Source organism: Thunnus albacares, chromosome 15 (genome assembly GCF_914725855.1).
Source record: "Thunnus albacares chromosome 15, fThuAlb1.1, whole genome shotgun sequence".
Lineage (NCBI taxonomy): Eukaryota > Metazoa > Chordata > Actinopteri > Scombriformes > Scombridae > Thunnus > Thunnus albacares.
The window spans coordinates 18,771,243-18,783,819 of NC_058120.1; the positions used below are offsets into that span (position 1 = coordinate 18,771,243).

Sequence of the window (12,577 nt, forward strand, 5' to 3'; positions counted from 1 at the left end):
TACATTTAAGTATTTCCGTCATTTAACTTATTATATGAAGCCTATATGAAAGTTTGAGTTTTTCAGGTTGGACAAAGTGAGTTGTTTGCAATGCATTTTACATGATGCCACCTAATATAGTGCTCTTGCATCTATATCAAATGTAATTTCCACAGTTGTTGCCCACACTGTCAAACAGTGCCATGCAATGCAGGCGGAGGTATAAATAGCAATCCAAAAGCCTTGATAAGTGATTGATGAGAACGAGGAGACTGTGTTGTGGTGGTTACGCCACGATCCTTCATCTGTTGTTAGTTACCCCATATCCTCGCTAGCACTCTGGTATTTGCAGTCGTCTTCTACACCACGCAGAGATGACACATCTTTGTCAACTGACTACGCTTAACACTGCAGGTCAAAGTGTGTGAAAAGTGTGTGTTGCTGGGATCAGTGGTGTGAATAATCCATTGATGTCAGTTGGGGATTAATGTGAAAGTTCAGGTGGCACTGGGGGGGATTGTCCCTCCAGTTTACAGAACTCAAGAAAGTGTCACTGAGGAGGGTATTGTCATCAGCCCAAGGTTTCACATCTGCTTGGTTAAATACACAAGACAAAATGTCACTATAGATTGCATCTGTTGTAGCTACGCATCTCAAAGGAGCTATAATAATAATAACAATGGATCAAACTATATGTGGAATGTGAAAGGTGTCTCTTGTGAGGAAGCTTTTCAATGTCTTTCAGCAAATAGTATTCAATTGACAACTTTACTGTTTTGGTTAATTCTCACTGCTCTTGTATAGCATCACTTTCAGCAGCAGCCCACTACTTGCCCTGCACCAGATGGCAGACAAAGTTAGTGAGCAACATAGAGCAGCATTTAGTAGCTAAAGAGTTAGATATTTGGTGTTGGTGGAGACCAAAAACGAGCTAAAAGAAGAGCGAATACTGGACGTATTCACCAGGACACAACTCTGAATTAATGCTAATGCTGCTCATATGGCTAACACATTCACCATATGAATGAAGAGGATAATATGTCAGAATTATTTGTCACAGTTTGTTTCTGCTGCCTGTAAGTGGCCAAAATATCAGTTAAATTCAAGATAAAACAAATTCTGCAAAAAAAAAAAAAAGTGTTGAAATGTCAGTGTCATCAAACATTTTACCATTTACCTTCTCTCTATTTAAATTCTACATTTTGAATCCTAGTAGACAATTTTATATTACATTCCCATCATACTGATGACTGTTGGGCTTTTTGGATCCATCTGAGAATCTGGATTATTTACAGCAAACTTAAGTGTGTCAATTTGTGTTGCACTATTTGTGTAATGGGAAGTATTTCAGCACAAGGCACTGAGAAAACAGTGGCAAAGTGTTCTTGTCACAGCTGAGGCTTAAAGCTGGAGAAAAAAGGACGTCTTCTACGTTGGTTCAGAAGCTGTCTGAAGTGTACTAAACACACTTTCCTCTGTAACTGATATGTTAGCATTTCAGGGTTTTTTCTTTTTTCATTTCAAATGCTATCTCTGTCTTGCAGGCTGTGAATAATTGATCAAAATGCTAGCTGTAAAGTCCTTAAAAGATGATGTTCTCAATAACAAACCTGTACTCTGTGATCTGTTCTGTAATCAGCAGCTTTGTCTACACAGTTAATCCAAATACCCCAAAATCTGTGGGTTAGGAGGATGGGACAGAAGAGAGGAGCATTTTAATGGTTTGTGCATTCCGAGGAGGAGACAACTTTCTCTCCTATTTAGCAGCAGAGATCATATGTCTGGCTCTGCGACAGGTCTTGTCACCCACTCATACCATGACTCATTTTGGTGAGAACTGTGGAGGGGAGGGGGGCAGAGTTAGTGGAGGCATTACCCAGGCACTCACAGGGCCTCCCTGAAGGGGTGTAAGGTTTTGCGAGATTGTAGACTTAGTAGATTGTATCTGCTCGCCCCCCCACCCCGCAACCCCCTATGTGGCTATCCTGTTCAGTCGAAAACGTTCGTTGAAAGCAAGCTCTCCACGTCGCAGAAGAGTGCAGAGGCCTGCTCAAAGGGCCAGGTTTGTGTGAGTCCTCTTATTAACTTCTAGAGCCGCCCCTCATCTCAACCTAATGGATACCACTTATGCTGTCATCACCATGCCAACCAGCTGTCAACTCTGGTGCGGCGAGCCTTTTGTGCTTCAGAGAGATGCAACTGTGTCGCGTTGATCTGTCTCAGTCTACAACAAGTCACCACCTCAAAGGAGCCAACAAAGTAAATGCTTCTCTTCTTCTCTGAGATCATTTGATTAAGGGGGAAAAAACAGCCACTGACACCTGATTGTAAAGACTGAATACATTAAGATAAGAGGACACCCAAGGCCAGGTCAAATAAAGGCCTATTTATTGGGGCTAGACAGACCGCATACAAAATCTGTTGGCAGCTGCTCACTAGTTGAATTCAGAGGATTAAGCAGGCAAAGGAGTATGCAAGATCAGCAAGCTTTTTGCTCCGCAGAGTTGGCACAGTCTGGTGTAGAAGTTAATAATCCAAGAGACAAAGACCAGCACCTGTTATCTATGTTACAAATCAAAGCCTTTATGTTAAAATTACAAACATGCATGCACCAAAGCAGATTATACGCTGACAATATACAGTACAATAATCTCTGCTTTAACATCCAGTGAATAATGCTGCCTGTTGACATGCAATTTGTTTATAATGACTTTCATATTATGCCGACACACTCGAGAGATGAGAGTTTTTGTTTGCTGAGGGAATATAGGTCACCTCCACCCTGGCTTGATGTCACATGATGACAGACATACTGTGCAGCAGCCACCAATGCAACAAAGATTAGAAGCTTTTGAGAGGCAATGACTATATTTGTCCTACTGTTGGTTCTGGGTTTATTTAAGGTCTGCAAGGCTTTGTGATTCTCAGTCGCTGTTCTGGACACCAGCAGGGAGTAAGGATACAATAGAGTACTAATTTAATTCAGAGTCAGTGTAATCCAGTGGATCCACCCACTTAGAAATAAGTAGAACCTGAAGGCTGGCATGACTTCAAATCAGAAACATGTTGTACACCTGAATTCCTGACATGGTATGGTTATTTTGTGCTGAAAGCCTTACATAACATGCATCTTGTAAGGTCAAAAATAACATGGCATTGCATTATCCCTCAGAGGTTTGTATTGTAGATACACACCTACATACACCACAGACTGTGTTCCAACATTATGGGCTGATCCAAAAATGGATTACATCTCATTTATCTATTACCAGAGTGTAATCCAAGATGAATTTCTTTACAGAAAAGAAGTGAAGTAAAGGTTGAGTGAAGACAGAGGAGAAGAGAGCTCATCTCGACATTCCTTTCAGCCTCATCCCTGTTACTGACCTTCCTGTGTGTGTGTGTGTGTGTGTGTGTATTCGAGGGATTAGGCCTGTGGGCTGGGCTGGTGGTCTTCCCAGGCTATTTTTATGAAGATGTCCGCCCCCTGATCCTTTTGGAAAAGTGATATGAGCACATGTTCCAAGATTCAAATGTAATTAGTCAACTGTCAATCATAGATGCTGGAGACATGGAGAATGAGGATTTTTGCGGTTTTTTATGACATGCACTTTTGACAGCTGCCACTGTGCATTTACTCGGTATAGCTGATTGAGGCAAGAATACACCTAGACAAACAAGAGGAACTTGAATTATCACCACACCTAGTGAGCTTTTGTCCCACAGAAACACACTAAGAATGGGTTTCTAATGAACTTACAACAGTATCACTATCAGCAGGACAGTCACCATCAAACTGTCATTTCTGCTCCTCCTCCTTTATTTAGCTGTCGATGGATTGAACATCCACAGGCCTGCAGCTTCCCCCTTCTGAAGTGCTGCCAAGGCGCTCTCAATAGCCACTGAGAGGTCCTGGCAATATAGTTCAGTACCTGGCATCCACAAAGCTGCTGGCACCTACCTCTCATAAGCCATCTGCAACTGCTTGTGTGTGTAGCAGGCACTGACAAAGGCCACAAGTGTGTCCAGACACGTCACAGCATTCAAATGGTAAACTATCGCTACAGTGGAACCAATTTCCAAACTTATATTAGTGCATGAAGGAGAAAAGATTTTGCATCTTTAGGCTCAAAGGCTTTAGCTTTTTTCACTCAAGTATATTCATGTGAAATTGATGGTCATCAGACATGGCACTGACATTAACTGCACAGTAGTCTATCATGTCTGCCTTCTTTCCCTAAAGTGCATTTCTTATTGCTTTTCTGCATTTCTGGGATAAAGCAACACTGATTAAGTCAGTTCAAAGGCTTAGTGATCTCTGCACCATCAGCTCCCTTAAAAGGTGCAGAATGATGCAGTGGAGCATGTTCATTCTCCCCAGAGATTACTGTTAATAAGACGGCCAGTATTTATAGAAGAGCCCCCCCAGTGGATACCCTAATCCATGCCTCACCCCTTTTCATCCCGGCCCCATCACTGTGCCTGGACCGCTCGCTCTGTGCAGCCCCCAGCTCAGCCTCATCTTCGCGACATATCATCTGAGGTAGAGAGACTTTTTGCTTCTTTAATACGACACTGCTTTTTTCCCAGATTCTTTATAGAGAAGGGGAAAAAAATTGTGTGGCCTCTTAACGTGGTTGATGAGAAAGGGAAGAGATTGCCTGGACTATTAGAGGGCATTTTTCATCTCTTCTATTCTTCTTTATTGTCCAGTTTTCCTCCTCCTGCTCTCTTTGACCTGCAGCTAAGAAAAGCAAACAACAATGTCCAGCAGCGAGCATTTCAACTGCCATTACTGCAAAGACTCCCTGCTGGGGAAGAAGTACATAATGAAAGAGGACACGCAGTATTGCACTAAGTGCTATGAAAACCTGTTCGCTAACTGCTGTGAGGGCTGCTCTTCATCAATTGGCTGTAACTGCAAGGTAAGGAAGCAACAGTGATGCTCTGTGAGTAATAGTTTTGAAGTCAGTAATGTTTGAAAAAAAAATGTTATGTTTATGTATGTAATGGATATGTACTCATTATTTCTACTGGGGTTATTCTTGCATGCTTCTATCCATGCATGTTGTACACACTATTATGCCCACAAGTGCAATAAATACTGTCCTAAATGTTGACAGGACCTGTCCTATAAGGATCGCCATTGGCATGAGCAGTGCTTCAAGTGTGCCAAGTGTAGCCGCTCTCTGGTGGAAAAGGCCTTTGCAGCCAAGGACGATCAGTTGCTCTGCACGGAGTGCTACGCCCTTGATTACTCCTCCAAGTGTACCACCTGCAAGAAAACCATCATGCCAGGTATACGCTGCGAGGATGATAATGATGATGAATAGGGCTTGACAATATCACCTAATATCTATTTGCTGATACACTGTCATATTTATCTTGATCACATATGTAATGTAATACATGCCTGCCTCTGACAGGCAAATCCTTTTTGATTAATTATTTTATTACATAAACTTGATGTTATGTTTCTAATTGAAATATGGTTGGATGAAAACAACAGAGCAGCAGCTCTTATTGAGTCCTCACCCCCTAACTTTAACTTTCTGGATGTAGTTAGAGCAGGAAGAAGAGGAGGTGGAGTAGCCGTTATATTCAAAGATATTTTCTTGTGTAAACAGATATCATTTAGTACATCTAAATCCTTTGAATATCTCTCTGTTATATTAAATAGCAGTGCTAAAACTGTTCTATTAAATATCTATAGGCCACCGAAATATTCCACTACATTTTTGATGACTTGGCTTACCATTATTGTTACTGACTTTGACTGTGTAATTATTACTGGTGATTTTAATATTCACGTTGATAATCCAAATGACAAGAATGCTTTGGACTCTGTCAGCATGTAAAAGAGCCCATTCACAACAAAGGACCTGGTTATCTCCAAATGTCTTAATATTTCCACTGTCATGGTCCTTGATGCTGGTTTACTGGACCATTCCTATGGTTTAGTTTCATATGACTGTCATAGTGGACACATGCACTAGGTCTGAAACAGTCAAAAAACCATTTATCAATGGATATGGTAACATAGCATTTTCTCAGGCAATCTCCATGATACCCTCCTCTCTGTCAATGTCAGTGGATGAACTTCTGGACCATTTTAATTCCAAAATCTTAAATGTCACTGATGAAATTGCACCAGTTAGAATTAAAATCACCTCTGATAAGCAAAAGGCTCCGTGGAGGAACACCCCACAGGCCAAACTTCAAAAAAGAGTGTGTCGAAAAGCAGAGCGTAAATGGCAAAAAACTTAACTCCAAATTCACTATGATCTCTACAAAAAGAGTCTCCACAATTACCCAGTAGAGCTGAAAGACAATCTTACTTATCTCTGATAATTAATTCAGAGAATAATAATGCATGCAGACTGTTTGCCACTGTGGATAAACTCCTCCTAAAATGCCTCCTGAATTCCATTCTACAAAGTTGTGTAATGACTTTGCCTCTTTTTTCACAGAAAAATTTTGAAAAATTAGGCAAACTATCAGTGCTTCCTCACTTAATATAAACAACACGCCTAAGCAACCAACCAGAACTAATCTAGTAAAAATGAAAAAAAAAGGTTTGTATTTGCCTGGCAAAAGATGAATACAGTTCACTGCTTTTAGGGGTTCCCCGAATCCATGCATCAGTACTGAACAACTAAAGGCCCATATCAAAGCTGCCAGTTATCAGTAAAATTATTGAGAAAGTTGTCTTTAATAACTTACTGGCAGTAAATAACTACATTGACATTTTCCAGTCTGGATTTAGGCCCCACTACAGTACCGAGAGTGCTCATATCAAAGTTCAGAATGACATTAATCTCATCATTGATCCCAGTGAAGTCTCTTCCTTTCCGTCCTTGTGTTACTAGGCCTTACTGCTGCATTTGATACAGTTGATCACAGTATATTAATAGACAGACTTAAACACTGGCTTGGTCTCTCTAACATGGTTCTGAATTTGATCAAGTCCTGCCTTCAAGACAGAGACTATTTTGTGTCTATTGGTAGCTATACATCAGAGCGTTTCCCAACAACATTTAGAGTGCCGCAAGGGTCGATTCTTGGACCACTGTTATTTAATCCCTACAAGCTCCCATTAGCTGAAATTATTCAAAACTTTGAGGTTTCTTATCACACATACGCAGATGACGTTTTCTGAGTACTTTAGGGACTTCTCAAGGTTGTCTTAAAAATTGAGATTTAATTAACTTTCAATTTGACAATTTTGTATGATACGATCAAAAGCTTCAGAACAGCTAATATATTGATCTTCTGGTGAGATTCTGTTATCAAAAACAAGAAGTTTCTATATATAATATAATAACTAAAGCTGCAAGCAGCGATGAACGGGCCCTCGCACTTTAGTCATCTTGGAGGGAGCAGCAGTTGTGGTACCGCTACTGTAGATCTATTTACACAGCTCTTAATTTTCAGGATAATCGGAAACTGTTTCAGTGGGTAAAATATACTGTATATGCAGACACTGAGGACAGTCATAAGTTTCTCACTGCAAGGTGAAGTCAGTGACTTGACGTGACATGCATGTTTCTCACGCTTTAACCGTCCTACATTTTTCAAACCACAACTCTATTTACACAGCTCTTAAGTTTCAGAATTATCAGAAACTGTTTCAATGGGTAAAATATTATTTCTGGTGTGCAGTATGTGGTGCTGGACATGACTTATTAGAAAATGCGTATAATTTGATAAACTACAAATCATTTAGGCCTCAATTCCTGTTGCACGTAGGCAATACTACATAAGTGACATTTTAATGCAGCAATCCATTTGCCAGAGGGAAACTGACATGGATATACATTTACATGAATATTGGACATTGCATTAAGAAGATAACTATCGCTTCTTGGGTCCACTATGTGGCGCTAGAGAACATCCACTAATTATATGTCATTTTGCTGTATGTCATGTGCAGACCACACCATTTAAATTTCATGTAAATCGAACTTCTGTCAATCCAAAACAGTTAAAAGAAAACAGTCATAAGTTTCTCACTGCAAGGTGAAGTCAGTGACTGACGTGACATGCATGTTTCTCACACTTTAACTGTCCTACATTTTTCAAACCACAACCACAGTCACATTCTATCTCAGCATGAGATGTGAAAGTGGCTGTGGGAATGAATAATTGTCTCAGGGCACGTATGTACGTGCAAAGTTTTGTGAGTTTTTGCACATCCTAAAGGCCTCAAACTTGTGTTCGTAAAATGAAAATTGACGCATGAAATCCAAAATGGCTGAATTCCTAACTGTGGGGGATTCAACTTTGAAATTTCATAGGGGGTGCTATCGAGCCATTTTGCCACACCCATGTCCAAGACCCATAAAACATATAAATGTTCCCCACTTCTGACACAGGTGCAAAGTTTCAAAAATTGTGATTAATTTGAACAAAAAACAATAATTCCTTGCATTACAATGGGGCCTTCACACTACTCAGTGCTCAGGCCTTAATAAATAATGGTGTGATGGAGACACAAAGCTCTGAAAGACTGTCCATCATCCTGAATTTCTTTGAATCCAAAAAAGTACTGTACTCTATTTACACAGCTCTTAAGTTTCAGAATTATCGGAAACTGTTTCAATGGGCAAAATATTATTTCTGGTGTGCAGTACGTGGTGCTGGACATGACTTATTAGAAAATGTGTATAATTTGATGAACTACGAATCATTTAGGCCTCAAATCCTGTTGCACGTAGGCAATACTACATAAGTGACATTTTAATGCAGCAATACATTTGCCAGAGGGCAACTGACATGGATATACATTTACATGAATATTGGACATTGCATTTAGGAGATAACTATCGCTTCTTGGGTCCACTATGTGGCACTAGAGAACATCTACTAATTATATGTCATTTTGCTGTATGTCATGTGCAGACCACACCATGTAAATTTCATGTAAATCGAACTTCTGTCAATCCAAAACAGTTAAAAGAAAACTAACAAATATGTCATCATTGAAAAAGGAATAAAAAGTCCTCAGCCAATATACTGTATATGCAGACACTGAGGACAGTCATAAGTTTCTCACTGCAAGGTGAAGTCAGTGATTGACGTGACATGCATATGTTTTTCACACTTTAGCCGTCCTACATTTTTCAAACCACAACCACTGTGGCATTCTATCTCAGTATGAGATGTGAAAGTGGTTGTGGGTATGAATAATTGTCTCAGGACACATATGCACAGGACAAACAATCACAGAGACCAACAACTATTTCAATGTACATATGGGCTTGTGAGTTTTCTGTTAAGAATTATTGTCACACCAGATGTTTGATGTGATGCAATTGCACCATTTTAACTACGACTTTTGAGTTGCCACAAAGTGAAATGTGACTTCCTGTTGGACTTAGGGTATGGCTCCAAGAGGCTTTTTGTCTAGAGATGGTACATTGAAATTTTGAGTTGCCACAAAGTGAAATGTGACAATGGGAAAAATATAAGGGTAATCTCCATGGTTGGACATTTTTTCACTCAACAGCAATAATAAAAGTCATTGCTGCAGAATCCGTGACAGTAAAGGTCTAATCTTCACTTTGAGCAGCTACAACCTTTAAACACTGTTTTCATGTTAACACATCAATAATTTCACACAACTATTATTTGAAAGAACTTTTGACATTTAGATTAACTAGGGATGCACGATATTACGGCACATCACACTTTGTTAATGGGTAAAATATTATTTCTGGTGTGCAGTATGTGGCGTTGGAGATGACTTATTAGAAACTGTGTATACATTTGATGAACTATGTGTCATCTAGGCCTCACTTCCTGTTGCACATTGGCAATACTACATAAGTGACATTTTAATGCAGCAATATTACCAGATGGCGACTGGCATGGATATACATTTTCATGAATACTGGACATTGCATGTAGGAGATAACTATCACTTCCTGTGTCCACTATGTGACGCTAAAGGACACCCACTAATTATATGTCATTTTGCTGTATATCATGTGTAGACCACACATGAGGCTGACTTCCTGTTGCCATGTGGTGGTATGACTATGACTCAATATGAGTATGTCAGTGTGTTCTAGTCTGGACCCTTATCAAATGTGAGAAATCTGGGGCAGATTGGACACAGCCGAGTTACAACAACTTCCTGTTTAATGCCCCAAAGATGTTTTGGGCAAAATTCACTGGCACATCACGCCAAGGGTATTCCATGAAAACTAAAAAGCTTCGCAATTTGGCATAGCAAAGGTCTTTAGATCTCACCTACCAAATTTGGAGTCGTTCAAGTTAAATCTCTAGGAGGAGTTTCTTAAAGTACAACGCCTGTCAATGGCTTCACTTTACGAAAAAAATGCAAAGTAGATTCAAAATCACGGACTTCCTGATGGATTTAGGGTATGGCTCCTAGTCTTAAAGTCTGGAGACGGTACATCTGCCTACCAGATTTTTTACATCTATGTCAAATATGAAGGTGGGGGCTTTAAAGTTGAAATTTTCTAGGGGGCACACTCGAGCCATTTGTCCACACACAAACCCAAACCCGTTGGGCCCCTGGCACTTTCGTGCTCAGGCCCTAATTATGTAATTAATTGTTATATATGCTGAAAAGAAGCCTCATAGCTATATAACATAATTCTAAAATATAAAACACTAGACAGCAATGCAATATCTCACTTTCCCTAAATTCTTTCCAAGATTATTAAGATCACTTTGTCCTCTCCCTATAGATAAAACAGGACTATTTTGGGCCACAGTGTTTCTGTCATAAAGGTACCATATGCTGACTAAGCTGCTCTCGTCCCCTGTGCCAGGTTCTCGCAAAATGGAATACAAGGGGAACAGCTGGCATGAGACCTGTTTCCTGTGCCACCGCTGCCAGCAGCCAATAGGAACCAAGTCCTTCATCCCCAAAGATGCTGGCTACTTCTGTGTGTCCTGCTTTGAGAAGCAGTTTTCCTACCAGTGCTGTGCTTGTAAGAAGGTAGGGTTACAGCTGACTATTGTATATGTATTGACTGCTGCAGTAAATCCCCCTGACTGGTATTTTTAATATTACTCACACTGTGGCAGAGTAAAAAAAGGGATGCATAGAAAGAGGAATGTTTATGTTTGTATTTTATTTCACTCTTGTCTGGGTTTCTGTTACCTCTAGGCCATCTCAACAGGTGGAGTAACCTACCAAGACAAGCCCTGGCACCGCGAGTGTTTCCTATGCATCGGCTGCAGAAAGCAGCTGTCGGGTCAGCGCTTTACCTCCAGGGAGAACTACCCCTACTGCCTTGAATGCTTCAGCAACCTGTATGCAAAGAAGTGTGTGGGCTGCACAAAGCCTATCACCAGTGAGTCACTGGCTGCCCTCGTACTTTCATTCATTTTGACATATTTAATGCTTTTATTTGCATTTATGTAGTAACAGTCAGACAAACAAGGTGAAGATCCCACATTAACCTGCACATTATGTTAATAAATGGATCTTTGATGTGTTCAGGTCTGGCGGGGGCAAAGTACATTTCCTTTGAGGAGCGCCAGTGGCACAGTGAGTGTTTCAGCTGCATGCAGTGCGCTATGTCGCTGGTAGGACGTGGCTTCCTCACCCAGCGCGACAACATCTTGTGCACCGACTGCGGGAGAGAGAAGTGACCTGTCCACCAAGCGGTCACAGCTTAATCCTCATGACATCAAGAGCTCATATTCTGATACTGATATTGTGGATTCATGAATATTTTTTCTCATCATGGCTGATGTATAAACAATCTCTGAATGTCAAATGCTTATTTTAGTGTTATAAATGACCATTACTATTCTCACACTGCTCACACACACACACACGCACACACACACACACATACAAAACCTGTGATGTTTCCATAAAGATAAATCATGTATCTGAGTTAGGGCAACATATGTGTCATTGTCGATGAATGATTTATTTGTTGTTTTTTTTCTTTATGGCTTTTTGCATAATATATTTTTTGCTGATGATAAAATAATGTTGCAAACATATTAGAGTTAAAACAATTATTCAATGTATCAGTCGACTGACAAAATTAATCAACTATTTTGATGATCGATTCATCATTAAGCAAAAACTGTGAACATTCGTTAGCTCCAGCTTCTCAGGAGTTAGGATTTTATACTTTTCTTTTTGTCTTATATGACAGTAATCTGAATATCTTTGGATTTTGGACTGATTAAACACACAAGTAGAAGATGTCACTTTTGGAGCTGGGAAATTAAAATGGGTATTTTCCTCTATTTTCTGAAATTTTATATAAAAATAATCAGCAGAGTAATCAATTACAAAACTACTCAGCCCTTCAACACATTTCCCTCTAATACAAGTTTAACTCTCTTTACATTTCTCCTGAATGCATCTATACTGGTTATGATTGCCTAAATAAAACATGTATTCACGCTGAAGAAACAAGAAATGGTGCATGATTCATGCTTCTCACATGTGAAATACTGTACACACTAAAGGTTGCTCCAATAAAGATCTTGCTAAAATGAATGTGCATATTACCTCATTCAAGGCCTGCTTTTGCTCATCCTAACATGCCTTATTCTGCTCCAACCAGAAGAGGAGTCTGAAGTTCATATAAAATTC

General features: G+C 39.9%; 1 protein-coding gene across 2 annotated transcripts; it reads left to right on the plus strand.

Moving 5' to 3' along the window:
- The first annotated feature begins 1,881 nt into the window (after positions 1–1,881).
- On the plus strand, positions 1,882–12,467 carry fhl5 (four and a half LIM domains 5). Of its 2 annotated transcripts, none has more exons than XM_044375309.1 (6): positions 1,882–2,238; positions 4,724–4,904; positions 5,103–5,277; positions 10,782–10,951; positions 11,123–11,309; positions 11,459–12,467. In XM_044375309.1, exons 2-6 carry the CDS (start codon positions 4,743–4,745, stop codon positions 11,608–11,610), a joined length of 846 nt encoding a protein of 281 aa, XP_044231244.1. In that variant the 5' UTR covers positions 1,882–2,238; positions 4,724–4,742; the 3' UTR covers positions 11,611–12,467. The 2 variants fall into 2 exon arrangements, with proteins under 2 accessions (XP_044231244.1, XP_044231243.1); XM_044375308.1 differs by lacking the exon at positions 1,882–2,238 and adding an exon at positions 4,444–4,522.
- Positions 12,468–12,577: the final 110 nt, after the last annotated feature.